The sequence below is a fragment of the Battus philenor genome, unplaced genomic scaffold, assembly GCF_028537555.1.
Source record: "Battus philenor isolate CCGP_79_NKW_IND1 unplaced genomic scaffold, ilBatPhil1.0.hap1 SCAF_20, whole genome shotgun sequence".
Taxonomy (NCBI): domain Eukaryota; kingdom Metazoa; phylum Arthropoda; class Insecta; order Lepidoptera; family Papilionidae; genus Battus; species Battus philenor.
Window position 1 is genome coordinate 1,128,291 of NW_027181683.1, and position 21,031 is coordinate 1,149,321.

A 21,031-nucleotide genomic window follows, 5' to 3' on the forward strand; every position below is an offset into this window, starting at 1 on the left:
CTAGAAGATTTACCTTCCAATCCAAAAAAAACCTTCTTCATCTGCTACCCGAATCCGGTCCTCCTAGAAGAGGGCTTACAGCTTCTTTGAAATTTAAAAAACGTAACTTTAAAAATTATATTTCATTGGTTTCACTATACATATCTGAAGGTATTCTATTTGATAATGCTTTTTAATGCTCCCCCCCCCATTTTTGGGGAGCCCCCCTATACCTTTAGCTTATGGTGTGAAAGAAACTTCTACATTTTTAATAAATTTTTCACGTGTCTTATTTTCAGTCTCTTCTTCCGGTCTTCATAATCGTTCATTCACTCTTCTAACATATATCATATAATCTAATCATTCTCATTCATTCTAAATTCTCATTCTCATTCTTTGCATTGCCTTTCATTCACTCCTCAATTATCACAGTCTAGGTTTATTCGTAACAATGTATCACAGTCTATTGTTAAATTATTTATTTGTATCAGAGATGCATATTTACTACAGTGTTTTTTTTATATAGTTGTAATGGAATAGGCGTTTGTCTTCCATCTCACCTGATGGAAAGTGTAGATGAAGACGAAGGTGGTACATGCCCATCCAAAAGAAACCTGTTCACTCTACTCTTAAAGGCTCCAGAGTTCAACTCATCAGGAAAAATAGACTCAAACAGATCGTTCCAAATCTTGGTTTTTAAACCGTTTTTTAGTTCGACTTTTGGTTATTCAACAACGTATGGATGAAACTTTTACCTGCGCATAGTAGTCAGATAAAGGAATGGAGATGGCTCAATCAGTTCGAAAAGAACCTTCGAGCCCTCTCCAAAGTGTATCCTATAAAAAACCGATAAGCTGGCAACTCGACGACGATTTGAGTTTATAGCTATATGGTTTTTCTTTATCTCCATTTTAAACGGTTTTATTCAGTTCGACCCGTACGGAATTTATTTGTTTGGGTCAAAATTAGATATTGAAATTTAAGCACCTTCCCATTGTCAGATTGATCTAAAATTAGGTACACATATTTAATTTAGATGACAATACAATATAATAAAATCAATAACATTATTAATCTAAGATGGCCGATACAAAATGGCGGATTACATATTTTTCCTTAACCCCCTCAATATTGGTATCAAATGAAAGGGCTACACTAGTAAAACACGATGATTATGTCAAAATTTAAAATTCAAGATGGACGCCGTTCCAATATGGCGGACTAGGTACATATTTTTCCACAACCACCACACTATGTGTATCAAAAAAACGTTTAACTTAAATTTTTTTTTAAATGTATTTATTATTTTATTATATTGTTTTGTTTCTTTTATTGCTATTCTATGTTTTATTTCTCAAAATAAAATTCTTGGTCACCCTGCATTAATTAAAGAATGACGCTCATATGATTATTCTGGCAGCGATTGAGTTGTTCTGCGGTTCCACCAGCCGCAACCTAACTTGGTAAACATTAACAGACATGTCAGACGTAGTAAGGTCAACCCAATGCATACATCTGATCGCTTAACCCTGAAAACCGGTTTTGATGTTTGCCGTACAGCGACCAGCGTACTCCATCTTACTATATAGCCTCAGTAATGTAACCAAACATATTATATAACTTAGCTAAGTTACGACGCCATTAATATATTGAAAACTCATTTTATATTCATGTATTTAATTTTATATTTCGCGTCATATATACTAACATTTATACAGGATGATTTGTTGTAAATGCAAAAGATTTATGTTACAGAACGCCGTGTTTATTATTGAAGTAAAAAATTGACTCATCTTTTATTACTTTCACTCTTTATACAAGTCAGATAACTGTAAATGAATCATAGTGAAAAATTTATATTAATGTATAAATACGCTTCTCAGTTCCGAAAGGCTTTCTTGATACGCGTATATTAATAAATACATTTAAAAAAACTTTAAAATTAAACGGTTTTTTGATACCTATATTGTGGTGGTTGTTGAAAAAATATGTACCTAGTCCGCCATATTGGAACGGCGTCCATCTTGAATTTTAAATTTTGACATAATCATCGTGTTTTACTAGTGTAGCCCTTTCATTTGATACCCATATTGAAGGGATTAAGGAAAAATACGTAATCCGCCATTTTGTATCGGCGGCCATCTTAGATTTATAATGTTATTGATTTTATTATATTGTATTGCCATCTAAATTAAATGTGCGTACCAAATTTCAGATCAATCTGACGACGGGAAGTCTTAAATTTCAATTTCTAATTTTGACCCAAATAAACAAATTCCGTAAATAAAACCGTTGAAAAATATACAGAATGATTGGTGTGTCCAGGCCACTTTTTGAAGGTTTTACATTTATCTCCAGAAATGCCCCCACTACCTATGTGAAGTTTTGTCAGTCGTCGTATTTCGTGCGACAGAGATAATGCTCTACGAAGACGAAATTAGCCTATTGTCTCTTTCCAAAGGTCGATGTGCCATATCTGTCGCCGGGTACTGTACTATGTTTTAGGAATATGTTTCGTTTATATAAAAGGATAATTCTTGTTGATAAATAACAACAGGAAATCGTGTTATATTTAATTGTTTTCCTGAACAGATGCGCAAACATAGCTATGTTATAACTGTATGCCCGTAAAAATAATAATTAAAATATTATATACATTGACATTTTACATAATAGGACAAACATATATAGCCTGCGTGTTTTTCTTTGACTTTCAAATATTCCATGTCATTCATAGTCAAACATTCGGTTCTATTTGAAAACATTACATTCTATTTTTGAATTAAAAAAAATATTTTTTTTATATGCCAGTTCTGAAAATTGTATGTCGTCAATGTTTTTCGCAAAGCATTTGAAATTCACAATATAGGTTATATGATTGGAAACCGAAACTTACTGTCTCCTATCATTTCCTTTATTCTTCATTTTAAATCCTAATTTTTTATTGCTACAATTAAATATATCATATATTTATTTCTATACTAATATACCATTGGTCTGGGTGGTTTTAAAATTTACTTCTCTTTTATATATAATATTTTAAATACTCGTTTCTCCCTGTTTTGTTTGGGGCAGCGTCTTCACAATGCGAAAGAAAAAAAGTTTTTCATGTTTATTTTAATCCTTGCTCTTCTTCCGAACTACGGTCCTGCACGCCTTCTCTCAGGACTACATTGGTCGTCGCCCATGATGAAGACCACACTTTCCTCTTTAACTTTCTTGCCCATCTCAACCTTGAAATAAAAATCATTTGAAAGTAAGAAAAGGACTAATATATAGCTACTTCCGCTATGTAGCAGTAGTCGTGCAATATACTCTCGGTGTTTGGCACTAATAGGTGTAACATTACTCCTGAGGATGACCCGTGGAGGGGTGAAACACGTGTTGAGTGATTTAACGGTGGCAGTTGTGTAATTCGCATTGTTACCGCATGCGCATTTATCAGCGGGCTGGCGGGCGGTGCACTTTGTTGCACGACTACTGCTACATAGCGGAAGTAGCTATATATTAGTCATTTCCTCACACAGGATAGTGTCTCACGTACCAACCAATATATATTATGTCAATACAACCTTTTTTGAATAATTATCATATGTCTTACGTAAGATTGCTTTGTATATATCAATGCATATTTAACATATACTACGAGGCCGAATTTTGTGAATTATCTTATTTACAATCTTATTTTAATTCTCGAAAAGTCATGTGAGGTTGCTGCATATGTTATTCACTTAATGACGTCATGACTACAACCTTCGTACTTAAGTTACTGGCTTGACGCGGTCTTACAATTAAAAAAATAAATACAGTAAGTACTCGTATAACGCGATACTTTTATAATTATTATTTTATTATTCATTTAGGATTATTTATAGTGATTAATTGTATACGTAAAAAGAATTATTTATGTTATTTAAGAGTAAGGTCAAAATTTAAAATAAATTAAATATATCCTTTTTTATATATCTCAGAAGAGCACATCCCAGAATTTGAAACTAGAGTCATGTTGAACTCCTTTATTACTTGAAGGTACTTCCTGCTTCCTGCTTCTTCTCCACAATTTAATTTATATTTTCATATTCATCGATAAATTTCTTAATAAATAGTTTTAATGTTTCATTATTAGACCACCACATCGTTGTCAGATACAGTCGTAGAACTGCATTTTACGTAGAAATTTAGGTTTATTTAATACGACAATTGAAGCTGCTTCGTGCTTTTTCTCCACAACTATAATACCTTGCGAAGCAGAGCAGATTAAAAAATAAAATAAATTAATAAATAAATTGACGGTCTAAAAAAATTCGAAATGAATTTCATTTTTATACGTTTTTCTATTACAAACTAATCTACTATACCTTTCGTGGATGCAATTTCATAAAATAAAAACATTTTAAAGTAATTTTTCACATATCAAATATCAAAAATATTCTGGTCAACTTTTATACCTATAACAATTTATAGTTTAATAATATAGCCTTTTTAATAACCGCTGCAATTGAAACAAATATCTCCTTGCGTGTGGAATTTCGTAAAATTATTTTTTAGCTGATGCCTACTAAATGAATGTTACTAACAAATTTAATATATCAGAGATTTTGTGATGAGTCATAATATAAGTGGATATCTCTTTAATACCTATCACCGCCCCCACAGTTTAAAATGCCAATCAACATTATCATTTTAGATTTGCAATCTGCGAGTTCCAATACACCTTGTCAATTTTTTACAATATTTTCTGGCTAATAATGGCGGAGATAGGCAAAGTTATAATTTTTTTTAAACGGTTTTATTTAGTTCGACACGTACGGAATTTGTTTATTTATTTGGGTCAAAATTAGAAATTGAAATTTGAGCACCTTCCCGTTGTCAGATTGATCTGAAATTTGATACACACATTTAATTTAGATGACAATACAATATAATAAAATCCATAACATTATAAATCTAAGATGGCAGCCGATATAAAATGGCGGATTACGTATTTTTCCTTAACCCCCTCAATATGGGTATCAAATGAAAGGGCTACACTAGTAAAACACGATGATTATGTCAAAATATAAAATTCAAGATGGACGCCGTTCCAATATGGCGGACTAGGTACATATTTTTCCACAACCACCACACTATGTGTATCAAAAAAACGTTTAACTTAAATTTTTTTTTAAATGTATTTATTATTTTATTATCTTATTTTGTTTCTTTTATTGCTATTCTATGTTTTATTCCTCAAAATTAAACTTTTGGTCACCCTGCATTAATTAAAGAATATTATATGATTATTCTGGCAGCGATTGAGTTGTTCTGCGGTTCCACCAGCCACAACCTAACTTGGTAAATATTAACAGACAAGTCAGACGTAGTAAGGTCAACCCAATGCATACATCTGATCGCTTAACCCTGAGAACCGGTTTTTATGTTTGCCGTACAGCGACCACCGTACTCCATCTTACTATATAGCCTCAGTAATGTAACCAAACATATTATATAACTTAGCTAAGTTACGACGCCATTAATATATTGAAAACTCATTTTATATTCATGTATTTAATTTTATATTTCGCGTCATATATACTAACACATACAGCGTGATTGGTTATAAATGAAAAAAAATATGTTACAGAACGTCGTGTTTATTGTTGAAGTAAAAATTTGACTCGTCTTTTATTACTTTCACTCTTTATACAAGTCAGATAACTGTAAATGAATCATAGTGAAAAATTAATATATATGTATAAATACGCTTCTCAGTTCCGAAAGGCTTTCTTGATACGCGTATATTAATAAATACATTTAAAAAAACTTTAAAATTAAACGGTTTTTTGATACCTATATTGTGGTGGTTGTTGAAAAAATATGTACCTAGTCCGCCATATTGGAACGGCGTCCATCTTGAATTTTAAATTTTGACATAATCATCGTGTTTTACTAGTGTAGCCCTTTCATTTGATACCCATATTGAAGGGATTAAGGAAAAATACGTAATCCGCCATTTTGTATCGGCGGCCATCTTAGATTTATAATGTTATTGATTTTATTATATTGTATTGCCATCTAAATTAAATGTGCGTACCAAATTTCAGATCAATCTGACGACGGGAAGTCTTAAATTTCAATTTCTAATTTTGACCCAAATAAACAAATTCCGTAAATAAAACCGTTGAAAAATATACAGAATGATTGGTGTGTCCAGGCCATTTTTTGAAGGTTTTACATCTATCTCCAGAAATGCCCCCACTACCTATGTGAAGTTTTGTCAGTCGTCGTATTTCGTGCGACAGAGATAATGCTCTACGAAGACGAAATTAGCCTATTGTCTCTTTCCAAAGGTCGATGTGCCATATCTGTCGCCGGGTACTGTACTATGTTTTAGGAATATGTTTCGTTTATATAAAAGGATAATTCTTGTTGATAAATAACAACAGGAAATCGTGTTATATTTAATTGTTTTCCTGAACAGATGCGTAAACATAGCTATGTTAATACTGTATGCCCGTAAATATAATAATTAAAATATTATATATATTGTCATTTTACATAAAACATAAAACATAATAGGACAAACATATATAGTCTGCGTGTTTTTCATTGAAAATATTCGTAGTCAAAAATTCGATTGTATTTGAAAACATTACATTCTATTTTTGAATTAAAATTTTTTTTTTATATGCCAGTTCTGAAAATTGTATGTCGTCAATGTTTTTCGCAAAGCATTCGAAATTCAAAATATATAATTGGTTATATAATTGGAAACCGAAACTTACAGTCTCCTAACTATCATTTCCTTTATTCTTCATTTTAAATCTTAATTTTTTATTGCTACAATTAAATATATCATATATTTATTTCTATACTAATATACCATTGGTCTGGGTGGTATTTGAATTTACTACTATTTAATATATAATATTTTAAATACTCGTTCCTCCCTGTTTTGTTTGGGGCAGCGTCTTCACAATGCGTATGTATTTTTTTTTCATTTTTATTTTAATCCTTGCTCTTCTTTCGAATAATAGTCCTGCACGCCTTCTCTCAGGACTACATTGGTCGTCGCCCATGATGAAGACCACACTTTCCTCTTCAACTTTCTTGCCCATCTCAACCTTGAAATAAAAAGCACTTGAAAGTAAGAAAAGGATTAATATATAGCTACTACAATGCAAACAATGCGAATTACACAACTACCACCGTTAAATCACTCAACACATGTTTCACCCCTTCACGGGGCATCCTCAGGAGTAATGTTACACCGATTAGTGCTAAACACCGAGAGATTATTGCACGACTACTGCTACATAGCGGAAGTAGTTATATATCCTGTTTATCCTAAGTATGAAAAGGACTAGCCTTTTCTTACTTAGGATGGACAGGAACTTCTGCAAAGTTACGCCTGAATCCATTAGATACTCTATCTTGTCTTTATTATAATCATAGAATGTCCACTGCAAGATATATGCCTCCCTCAAAGATATATCTACCGGATTTGATATCGCAGTGCAATCCCATACAATGCAAGAGTGAATTATATAAGTGTATCCTGGGAATCGAACCTTTAACCTATGTAAATATATACGAGTATAATAGCGGAACTAGCTACATATTAGTCCTTTTCTTACACAGTATCCTGTGTAAGAAAGTGTCTCACGTATCAACCAATATATATATTATGTCAATACAACCTTTTTTGAATAATTATCATAAGTCTTACGTAAGATTGCTTTGTATATATCAATGCATATTTAACATATACTACAAGGTTGAATTTTGTGAATTATCTTATTTACACTCTTATTTTAATTCTCGTAAAAAAAAGTCATGTGAGGTTGCTGCATATGTTATTCACTTTATGACGTCATGACTACAACCTTCGTACTTAAGTTACTGGCTTGACGCGGTCTCACAATTAAAGAAATAAATACAGAGAGCACTCGTATAACGCGATACTTTTATAATTATTATTTCATTATTCATTTAGGATTATTTCTAGTGATTAATTGTATACGTAATAAATTATTTATTTAAGAGTAAGGTCAAAAATAAAAATAAAATAAACACTTCCTGTTTTATATATCCCAGAAGAGCACATCCCAGAATTTGAAACTAAAGTCATGTTGAACTCCTTTATTACTTGAAGTTGCTTCCTGCTTCCTGTTTCTTCTCTACAATTTAATTTATATTTTCATATTCATCGATAAATTTCTTAATAAATAGTTTTAATGTTTCATTATTAGACCACCACATCGTTGTCAGATACAGTCGTAGAACTGCATTTTACGTAGAAATTTAGGTTTATTTAATACGACAATTGAAGCTGCTTCGTGCTTTTTCTCCACAACTATAATACCTTGCGAAGCAGAGCAGATTAAAAAATAAAATAGATTAATAAATAAATTGACGGTCTGAAAAAATTCGAAATGAATTTTATTTTTTATTCGTTTTTCTATTACAAACTAATCTACTATACCTTTCTTGGATGCAATTTCATAAAAAAAAAAACATTTTAAAAGTACTTTTTCACATATCAAATATCAAAAATATTCTGGTCAAATTTTTACCCCTAAAACAGTGTATAGTTTAATAATATAGCCTTTTTAATAAACGCTGCAATTAAAACAAAATTCTCCTTGCGTGTGGAATTTCGTAAAATTATTTCTTAGCTGGTATCAACTCGTCTAAATGAATGTTACTAACAAATTTAATATATCAGAGATTTTGTGATGAGTCATAATATATATGGATATCTATTTTATACCTATCACCGCCCCCACAGTTTAAAATGTCAATCGATATTATCATTTTTATAGGCGATTTGCAATCTGCGAATTCCAATACACCTTGTCAATTTTTTACAATATTTTCTGGCTAAAAGTGTCGGAGATAGGCAAAGTTATAATTTTTTTTAAACGGTTTTATTTAGTTCGACCCGTACGGAATTTGTTTATTTATTTGGGTCAAAATTAGAAATTGAAATTTAAGCACCTTCCCGTTGTCAGATTGATCTGAAATTTGATACACACATTTAATTTAGATGACAATACAACATAATAAAATCAATAACATTATAAATCTAAGATGGCCGCCGATACAAAATAGCGGATTACATATTTTTCCTTAACCCCCTCAATATGGGTATCAAATGAAAGGGCTACACTAGTAAAACACGATGATTATGTCAAAATTTAAAATTCAAGATGGACGTCGTTCCAATATGGCGGACTAGGTACATATTTTTCCACAACCACCACAATATGGGTATTAAAAAACCGTTTAACTTAAAAGTTTTTTAAATGTATTTATTCTACAGTTAGTTGATGGTGAAGTGATTTGAGATGATTTACACCTATTCTGCAAGCTAAGAATAGATATAATTATGTTCTTAAAATATTTTCACTGGTTTATTTAGACCAAAATTTTTGATATATAACCAATATTTAGTTTTTCGTATCGTATAAGTGGATACGATGGGAGCGGCGATGTCATTGTATATGTGATACGTATATATCTCATATATAGATATTTATTACAGTGATATATATAAGTAAGAATTAAAAAAACGTACGAAAAAAGATTTAAAGTATATTTTAAGATTATTTATTCTAATTATTATAAATAAACACACATTTCCCAATCGAAAATAGACAGGTGATAATTTCACGCCCAAATAGTGATGTTATGTGAGTTTATATGAATATATCGAATGTGATATCGACATTAACAACTGTCGCACAAGCGGTAAGAAATTTCGTGACAATGTTGAAGAGGAGGACTTCGAAACGCTTTGTCCTGGGCGACACCACCGCCGAGGACCCCAGCACCTGGGAACAGGACGAGGCGACGGATGTCCTGCCGAGTGGCATCGTACAGAAGTTCCAGATGACTCTACAAACAGAACCGGCCGCAGATAACAGCGAAGAAAAAGGACATGATTCTAAACAGGACAATAGTTTACTTCGTCCACCTAACACCGCCACTTTGCAGTAAGTTTTAAGATATAAATATTGCCTTAAACCTTTGAGGCACGGAATTTTATAATATACTAGCTGATCCCGCAAACGTTGTTTTGCAAAAAAAATTAAAGTTTTTATTTAACAAATAAAAATAAGGGTTGATCGTGGAGGGGTGAAAATTTATGGTTGTATGTATTCTTGTATGCTGTATCATAAAAAAAATAAAAACAAAAAATTTCGTTAAAAAATAAAAAAAAAATTTTAAGTGTGAACAACCTTTATCACTTAGGGGTATAGAAAATAGATAGTAGCCGATTTTCAGACCTACTGAATACGCATATTAAATTTGGTAAAAATCGGTCGAGCCGTTTCAGAGGAGTTCAAGTTCGAACACCGTGACACGAGAATTTTATATATTAGATATAATACCCATGTTGCACAGAAATTTTATTTCGTTAAAAGTTTAACAAAATTGGTCTGTTATTATTAATAAGATATCCTTGTTAATTATTATTAATAAGGATATACAATAAATGAATAATTTACATTTTATTACGAAATCCACCTTACTTATTGATCACAGTATTATGTATTAAAATTTTTTGGTTTAGGACTTCAATCACACACACTAAATGTAAAATATATCGTTTGTGTAGATTATTTAAATCAATCTGAACTATTTAATATAATATGGAATACATAAGTAGAAATATAATCTATTGATAATTGGAAATGTTTACAAAAATGTCTTACATAAATTACACGACTCTACAAAAAAATTTTCGTTCTTTGTCCTAAAGTTTATACTATTATTTTCCAGTTAGTTATGCACAAAAACGAAAAGAAAATACCTTTTTTCGGTATAAAGTTTGCTTTTGTGATAGTTATAATAATAATACTCATTTTTCAATTTTTTCATAAATTTTAATTGATTTTAATATTTTTAAAAAGACCGCGCGGTGAGAGTGGGGTATTAACGTTTACACTGTGCCGCTAGATGGCACCCGAGTGATAAACAACCATCAGGTGTTATTTACAAGCCCAGAATAACTTAAAATGTCGTCACGAAAGTGCAAATACGATGCTGATGCATTTTGTTTTATATGTGGTCAATTTATTAAAGTTCGAGACGTGAAATATGAACTAAAGACATCTCACATTCTCTGTGAAGCCTATGAGAGCAGATTCTAAACACTATATTCACCGGTCATGGCCTGTAAGAACAGAATTGTGTGTCGGAAAACAGAACGTCAAATTTGAGCCGATTGTTGAAGCGGAAAGTGTTAATGCCGCCTTTGCACATTAAGTTAGGGTTGATGAAACAATTTGTTAAAAAACTGGATGAAACTTCAGAAGCTTTTGGATACTTAAAATATTTTTTTCCGAAGTTATCGGAAGCAAAGGTTAAAGCTGGGGTTTTTGTTGGTCCGCAAATAAGACAGATTTTCGCCCATGAAAAATTTCCAACGTTGCTGAATCGTACTCAAAAAGCAAGTTGGAACAGTTTTAAAGCAGTAGTTTCTGGATTTTTAGGAAATAATAAAGCTGAAAACTACGAAAACTTGGTTGAGGATATGCTTACAAATTTTAAAGCCATGGGCTGCAGGATGTCATTAAAGGTACATATGCTGCATGCTCATTTGGATAAATTTAAAAACAATATGGGAGCCTATTCCAAAGAGCAATTAGAACGTTTCCATCAGGACATCATGAATTTTGAACAACGCTATCAAGGCCAATACAATGAAAACATGATGGGCGACTATATTTGGGGTTTATTGAGAGAAAGTAGCTATGAACATAAAAGAAATAGTAAAAGTGTGCACTTTTAAGTTATTTTCCACTTTTCTGTAAGCTAATTTGATAGTAAAACTTAATAAAAATAATAAACATTTTTATTTCATTGGTTTTATTTTCAATCAAAAATTAAAATCCGAGATTTTTAAAAATTTCGTTCAATCAGTCTTCTAAGCACAAAAGCAAAGTTTTTCATGCCATATATTTTTTTTCCGTCTTCGTCTTATTACGACCTAAACTACCGAAATTTAATGCTTTGCAATCAAAGTCAAATTTCATGTTGACCCGTGTTATTATTTAATTTTACCTTTCTACAGGTCTGACGAGGATACTTACAGAGAGTGGTAATTAAATATTTATGATTTATATGCATTACGGGGATCGGAAAGTAATGCCGCTTTCTTAAGTTAAATTCACGCGACTACATTTTTTATATTCACCTTCGTTGTCAACAATCTTTTGTTATCTCGTATACAAAATCAATGCCGGAGCCGTAACAAATCAATCGGTTTTTCTGTAAAATATGTCGACAGAAACGATATTACTCTCCCGTAACCCTAATATATATGTAGATTGCATGTTTTGTTAACACTTTCTTGTCTGCGATTGATTTCCAACTCCCGAAGGAATGCGACGATGTTTAATTTATATATATATAATTTTGTAAACAAAAAAAAAATAAAAAATTACCCATTAATTTTATTAATCTAATATACGTAATTAATAAAATCGAAATAACATTTGACAATGACAAAAGACAAAAAATTAAAATAGATAGAACATAAATCCGGAAAAGAGCAATGCGCACTTTAAAAAAAAAACAAAAAATTAATTTATTTATACACGTGTAAATTTTTTTTTTCAAAGCAGTTAATTTTATATTCTCTTAACCGTATAGGTAACGTAATGGTTGATTTATATCTAAAATCGTTCTAGAAAATGAAAAAAAATGTTCTAGAAGTTTCTCTTCTTATTTCGTCACTACGATGACCTACGGATACGAGATCTACAGGATCGCTTATAAGGCTCAAGGTCACGAGCCTCGGAAAACCAAGGTCACGGAGGTAGCTCTAAGAATTGCTCGTATGAAGCAGTAGTGGTGGCACATAGCTGGGGATAGAAGTGGTGACCACAAGCCGATAGATGTGTGGGTAGGTCTCCCACTAGATGATCATAATTTATTCCTATATCCTCAAGATGGAGCAGAGGGCGTCCACAGTACGTCGCCATCTCGAACGGTCGTGAACCTCGCGCTTTACTTCGCTTCACGTTATTCTAACCGCCTTCACTTCTGCAGTGATCGTCCGCCGCCAGGTTTGCTTTGGGCGGCCACGTGTTCGCTTTCCTTGAGGATTCCATTCTAGGGCTTGCCTCGGTATGTTATCAGGGTTCCTTGGTATCGTGTGGCATATCCATTTTCATTTGCGGCGTTTGATCTGCTGGTCGATCGGCATATCACCGCAGCGTTTCCAGAGGTCTACGTTGGAAATGAAGTCTCCCACTTGATCATGGTTGCACAGACTTATTAAGACTAGGGGCCACTCGGGCAAATCAAGAACTGATGGCGGGCCGGCCGCCAGAAGTATAGGTAATTAATTTTTTTTGATTTTATTCTTTAATAGAATTCAATATTTTTTGAATGTATTGTGTGTTTTTGCAGTCGGCGGGCCACTTGTATTCGACCGGCGGGCCGCGGTGCATCCATGCACTAGATAGACCGACGAAATAGTTCAGGTCGCGTGAAGTCGATTTATGCATAATAACACTAAAAAAAATTATTTTAAAAATAATACAATTGACGTTTATTTATAAACAATAAATGAATAAAAAATATATATTAGGGGGACCGGAAAGTAATGTTTGCTTTCTTAACTAAAACTCACACGACTTGCTTTTGTTTTTTCTCTGTTGATGTTAATGCTGTTAGTCCTAAGGCTTTTATAGCTTCATCGGAGCTAAGTTCACGGAGTGCAAGGGTCCGTGAACATGAAATTCACACGACTACATTTTTAACAAGTTTTTACTTCTAATCAACAATATATTCAACTTCGTCATCAACCTTTTGTCATCTAGTATACAAAATCAATGCCGGAGCGGTAACAAATCGATTGGTTTTTCTGTAAAATATGTCGACCAAAACAACATTACTTCCCGTTAGTATTATATTTTTTAAATCGGCGTATCTCAAAATTTCTCACCCGGCGTGGGAAAGGAATTCCAATATTCGAATTTTAAAATATATTTTGTTTATTTTTTTATAAATGGCCAGTTCTAAAAACTTTAATTGCTACCAACGTACCGGAATACCTGTCAATCGACAAATTGTCAAAAAAAATATATTAAAGTCGTAAGACAAAGATACACGCATGCTAATGTTGAGTAAATTTAAACAATGAAATCTAATGTTAATGACGGATAGTTCTGTACGATTTTAAACGTGTTTTAACAACCATCAATTATCTTCGTTATTTGAATAAAGAGCTACATAGTTACTATATTAAGAATTGAAGATGAATTTGGTTAAATACCTATTTTAAAAAATCATGACAACTTTATTATATTAAACGGTTTTATTTAGTTCGACCCGTGCGGAATTTGTTTATTTGGGTCAAAGTTAGAAATTGAAATTTAAGCACCTTCCCGTTGTCAGATTGATCTGAAATTTGGTACACACATTTAATTTATGACAATACAACATAATAAAATCTATAACATTATACATCTAAGATGGCCGCCGATACAAAATGGTGGATTACATATTTTTCCTTAACCCCCTAAATATGGGTATCAAATGAAAGGGCTACACTATGATTATGTCAAAATTTAAAATTCAAGATTGACGCCGTTCCAATATGGCGGACTAGGTACATATTTTTCCACAACCACCACAATATGGGTATCAAAAAACCGTTTAACTTAAAAGTTTTGTTAAATGTAATTATTTATATATGTAGATATATTCACCTAGGTATTCCCTATTTATTTTGAGTAAGTGACCACTTTTCCAAAACGAATTCAATGCTTCATAGCCAATTCATTTAGCTAATTAGATCAGGGTCACAAACATATGCGAGTAGCGGGTGCATTTGACGTGAAGTTGTGCTGCTAGCTGGTTAAGGCTTTGTGTAGCTTCATCGAAATTGGGGAAACAGAAGGTCTACGAACTAAAAATTTACGCTGGGTGATCGTATCCATTACAACGAAGATATACACGAAGAGGGACTATACCCATGTAGGTGTATAGTGTAGTGAATGAGGTGTAGTGTGAGTTGTGCGAAGCAAGGACCACTAGGCGGTTGGGAATGACATGGGCTTCTCCGGACCGCCCTCGCTTGAACGAGGGTTAGGCGGGTGCGTGTGATGAATGTTCAGTGCGTCATGCCCGATAGGGGAGTAGCGGTTGGAAGTTGGCTACCACAAAAGCTTGTACCTCTTCCTTCATCGTGTCAGGGTTACCAGTATACGCGAATGCCGGGTGAAGTTACCACCCGACTACATAGAAGCAAGTACTTCAATGGAGGTGTGATCGAGGCTTCATATTTACATGTGACTATTTTCAATTTCAACCCTAGCTCAATGGCAAAACCCATGTCTAATGGCGTCCGAATTCAAATCAGCGTTCGATTTTTAATTTGAACGCTCGAATAGTGGACAGCAAACCGGAAGATAAACGCTATATTTTTTTTTGTTTCTTTTCTTTTGATAAAAAATATTTTACGGTTGTTTAAATGTGCACTTGATTTTCTATAACAGTTTATTTAAAACTACAATAATGGTAATTCAAACTCAAATGTCAATTTTGTAACAAATTGATAAACCTTTTTTGGTTTCGTCGATATATCGTATGGATCAACACAGGATACCCTGCTTCAGGAAGAACGACAGATGTAACTGACATTTCTACCCACTAAAACCCCATCGCTGGGTTTCCCATGCAGGGGTGGCTCAAGCTCGTGTAGCGCCCGTGTGCAATGAAACCCTGGCGCCCTCTAGGCCGGACCCTTTCCCCCCGCGGCTGTAACTATTAATTTTGCCGTCGTAATAAGAAAGTTTTTTTTACAAGTAGGTATAGCTTATAGTATGGTATTAGTTACGGCCTTTCTTATTATGACGGCAGAATAACACTCATTGTTTTTAAGCCTATAGCACATCTCTGTTGCGAAACTAAGCGTCGAATCGCGATAGATTAAAAAACGATGCCCTTAGCTGCGGCGGCGCCCGTGTGCATTGCACACCCTGCACTATAGAAAGGAAGGAAGCTGGTAAAACTAGCTCGACCACATTACAGTATTTTGAAAATTTGAATTAAGAATTTCTTTAAAACCGATTCCGACGATTTTGTTTTTTTTTCATTAATGGCATAAGGTATACATGCACGTAAAATAAAATTCCATAATTAGTTTAGATTTGCAACCTGAGAAATTTAAAACCAGAATTTAAAAAAAAATATTCAAAAAGTAAATTATTTTATCCGATAATACTAAACTGATTTTAATGCGTGGAATTAAATGTTGATGCTTAATCAGGAAGCTAATTATTTGTAAAGAGCAACTGTTGACTTTCTCGTTGGCTCCAAGCGGAATTGCCTTTCGAGCCGTCGGTTTTTTCGGGTAAGGACAACAATACCGACATTTTTTTTTATTGACAATTAATATTTGCTTGTACTAGCCTATTCAAAAGAATAATATTTTTATTATAATTTTTTAAAAAAATCTAACGTATGTACTATATCGTTTATTGTCTTTTCTAATATTCTTATTTATTAGTGCATCTTTGTAAAGTGAGATCCATTTGTAGTTACATTTAATAAATCTAAAGTAAATATTGCCATGACTACTTACGTCAATTATATTTCCCATGTTTGTTTTTAATGCTTGCAATAATTCATTTAATCCAGCAGATATTATATCTGTTATAATTATTCAAAGATTACGCCCTATATAATTATGCGTGTATAGGTCGACCCCGTTCATCTCGTAAACAATGCGGAAAAACAATTTCTTATTGCATCAATTGTGTAATGACGGCAACTCTCAATTTATCTCTCTGTCGCACTAAGGGCATTAAGTGAGTGGAAGTGAGATACAACGATCGTATGATCCTGTCATAGATACATCATTGGTGATACAAACGTCAGTGTATGAAAACAAAACTTTAAGCGGTGAGATGATACATTATTGTTGCATTTACAATAAATATAATTTAAAACGTGTATCCATTTTTGATATATTACTTTCAAAGTTACGTACACGTGAATAATGTATCCAACGATGAACGGATTGTACTCGGAAGGCTTTTACAGGTTAGAATTTACATTAATATATTTGCTAAATTATTTGCGAAAATATATACGACGGTGTGATGCCACAATAATACTTTTGATTCACTATTTACACTTTATATCACTTATAACTACGTGTAAATTAGACGCGAAGTTTGGAATGTGATTTCTCTTTGATTTCACCACTCATGAATTTATTTACTGCTAAAATCTAAGTGCCCATAGTTAAGATTCTTTACTTATTTTGACAACTGTAAAATTTGAAACTTAACGGAAGTGTTTTCGTCTTTTTTGTTAAAAACTCACAATTACTAAAAAAATAAATCTAATTTCATTTATGCAAAATCATTGTTAATAAACTACGAATAATCTTAGTGACGTAAACCTATTGCGTTGATATATTTTGTCTATATATAATATTTGTTTTTATAATGAGAAACCTGTTTTACGAACTGTTTACAAATTATCAATGTATCTTTTAAGGATGTCAATTCACACATTCTATCTTTACTCATATCTAGAAAATAATATTTCTGATTTATACTAATACTAGATTTTACTAGTATCAAATTCAGCTTCTGAAAGTTTATGTATCTATAAATATCTTTTTTGCTTGAGTCTAGTTAGAACTTTTTATTTTAAAAACTTATTTATGATTCTAAATCCTCTGTAAAATACAAATATATATGTTATATGATAATTATACAATAGAAATCATTGTCAGCGGTTAACATAATAACAAACTTGATTAAAGTGTGTGATTGATAAAATAAACATTTATGTTTTAGGTTGATTTTTAATTATCCTTTGTTGTAAAATAATAATATCCTTAGACCCTTCTTCCTTATTGAAAGACAGTTTTTACCAGTGTTTCCCAAGGTTTGGCCCATGCCCCACAGGGGGGCAATTTAATTTATAAGTGGGGCAATTCAAAAATGGATTTTAATCCTTTCGCTTTAATATAAAAATTATATATGTTCCACAGGGGGGCGTAAGAATTTTAAAAAGAGATAAGTGGGGCATGGCACAAAAAAGGTTTGAAAACACTGGTATCCACTGTAAATTTTTAGTTATGTATATCTAGCTTCATCTATCTCAACATATTATTTTTACAAGTCGCAGATAAAATACCAATTTAAAGTAATATTTTTCTTTTAGGCCTTCCATGTCCCAGGGCACTGTTATACATAGCCACCGTTTCCAAGAGAAGGACTTCACTGTAGCCACACCCGAGGAGTTTGTGAGGAGATTTCAAGGAACTAAACCAATTAATAAGGTAATTATTATTAAAACCTTATCGGTTTATAGTACTTATTATATTCATACTTGTAAGAAACAAAATTTTTTTATGCATTAATATTTTTTCTTATAATTTTTCTCTTAAAATAAATATTGTTATATATTTGATGAATTTATGGTGTATGGAGTATTTATTACCCTCTGCTCTCATGGTTGTAATAAAGAGCAGCCTAAAAATAAATATTCATGGTCAGCAGTATCTATGGAACATATCTGAAACTGAAAAAAACTGTCTTTGTCAATATGCATGCTAAGTTTGGCAAAAATTAGCACATCACCTATATGATAATTTATGAGGGACTCTTTTACATAGCTGTTGATGTCCGAACTAAAATGTTGATGATGACATTCTTGAATATTACAAATAATTTGAATAATACATTTGTATACATGTAATAATTTAAATTGAATAATTTACATTATTGTGTATGAAACAAATTGTTTTATTTATATTTCCTGTGATATATAACATAATATTGTGTTGAACAGAATTTTTAGGCTTTCAGTTTATATACATGTTACTTTTGGCACCTGAGCACAAAGTGTTTGAATTAAATCTCTTTTTATGCTGTGTTTATGAAAGCAAGTAACTGCAATTAGGCGGTGACAAGAAAACGTGCCTCCGGTAAAATAAAATTGGCTGTCATTTAGAAGTTTGTGTACATATTAATTTTATTTATATGAATGTATATATGTATATATATATATTTATATATATATATATATATATATATATATATATATATATATATATATATATATATATATATATATATATATATATATATATATATATATATATATATATATACATACACATACAAGGTTTATTAAAAAAAATCTTTTTTTAAAATTATCCTTGGTAAATGTGGTAAAACACTAACAATTAGTTCTTGCTTAGATACTTGATAAAATCACAAAACTTTCAATAAAGATTTTATAATTATATTTTTTATCTCACAGTGTTTTTTAAAATGTTTTTGAGTATTTTGCATAGGGAATGTTTACATGGTTGTTCTGAGTATCTAACTAGGTTTTTCTTTTGTTTCCAGGTGTTGATAGCCAACAACGGAATTGGTGCAGTGAAATGTATGCGTTCAATACGAAGATGGTCCTACGAGATGTTCAAGAACGAACGTGCTGTTCGCTTTGTAGTTATGGTGGGTGGTAATTTTTTTTCTTCTCTGTATCATGCGATCAGTCGACAGACTTGAGCAGAGTTGGAGTAAATTCCCCATTGTGAATATCTTTGCATTTAATCAGTGCCTTATTGAAGGTATTGGCCCAAAATTAGTTTTTTCCTCAGCCAGTGCATTGGCTGAAGAACGGTCACATGAAGGGTATGTTTGGGTGATTTTTCAATCTTCCCTTATACCTCTCACTAATGGCTTATATTTTTTCACTTTGTGGCTGCAATTCAGATATTAATAGAAAAAGAGTGCTATTATTAGGAAGTATTTAATTTTATTATATAACAATTAATAATGAACCAAAAAATTTGTTCAATGTAACGATTTTTAAAACTATAATACAATTGAGCAATGAATTTTTCAAAATACTGTAGTGATGAAGTTTATTTATTTATTATTTATTCTTTATCGCATATAAATAAACATAAAGAAATCATATGTTATTACATACTCCCATTTTCACTCATATTCTCATTCAAAAACTCCTTTTTTTTGGACCAATAACCAAATATTTGTGAATAAGATCACAAAAAAAATGTAGACCCATTTCAGTTTAGAACATATTTGAATATTTCGTGTTTTATTTCAAATTTAGCTTTTCTATTTCTAGCATTTGCCTCATATAAGCAGAGTAGAGTCAAAAATAAAATAAAAACAATAAATAGGTAATAAGTTGACGATCAATAATTCTATTAATAGTTCCAAAATTGAATAAACATATTTTATCTTTTACCTTTTGATGAATGAATGAATGATTTATTTTGCATTAAAAAAGTTTTTAAATATTGCATTGCATAATCGTCTAATACAGATAAAAAAATGACATAGTATATATGTACATATTTATATATCAATTACAATTTTTGACGGCTACAAGTTAAATTATAAAAAATATTACTAGACAAAAATCTTGATAATGTTTTAGTGTAAATCGTGACTTAAAAATAATTATTGAACATACTAAACATCTGTTTTATTTTTTCAGGTGACACCGGAGGACCTGAAAGCGAATGCGGAGTATATAAAGATGGCTGACCATTATGTCCCAGTGCCGGGGGGCTCGAACAACAATAACTATGCCAATGTTGAACTGATAGTGGACATTGCTGTCAGAACTCAAGTGCAGGTAACATATAGTGGAACATATATATTGGTATTCTTTCTAAAACCGGTAGATATTGGAGGTAATGACAATATGAAGTTTAAAGTAGAAGCGTATATATAGATCAAAATTAGCCTATATTTAAACCCAGTAAAATTATGAAAATAATATTGAATCAATAAAAACCGTCAGCCAATTACAGGGCGAGAAGTATTGTAGAGCGCTGTCTCTTTCGCACGATGTAAATATATAGCGCTCTAACGTAGTATTATATATATGTTCGATACGCGTGCTTACAAAAACGTTATGTATAGCACCCGGCGATAAATATTGCACATCGACCTTCGGAAAGAGACAATCTGCTAATTTCATCTTCGTAGGGCAGTATCTCTGTCCCACACTACCTTCTTGACGTTTCGTCAGTCGTTGTATTTTG

General features: G+C 31.9%; 1 protein-coding gene across 2 annotated transcripts in view; it reads left to right on the forward strand.

The window, feature by feature from the left end:
* The window catches only part of ACC (acetyl-CoA carboxylase), a 106,821-nt gene that overhangs the window by 33,963 nt on the left and 51,827 nt on the right, over positions 1-21,031 (forward strand). Inside the window, exons 1-4 of one of the 2 annotated variants that reach the window (XM_068766011.1) lie at positions 9,615-9,956; positions 18,163-18,280; positions 19,356-19,463; positions 20,479-20,619. In XM_068766011.1, coding sequence (XP_068622112.1) covers positions 9,664-9,956; positions 18,163-18,280; positions 19,356-19,463; positions 20,479-20,619 — 660 coding nt within the window. In that variant the 5' untranslated portion in view covers positions 9,615-9,663. Of the gene's footprint in view, positions 1-9,614; positions 9,957-18,162; positions 18,281-19,355; positions 19,464-20,478; positions 20,620-21,031 lie in introns of those variants that run through there. The other variant, XM_068766012.1, reaches the window with a different exon arrangement.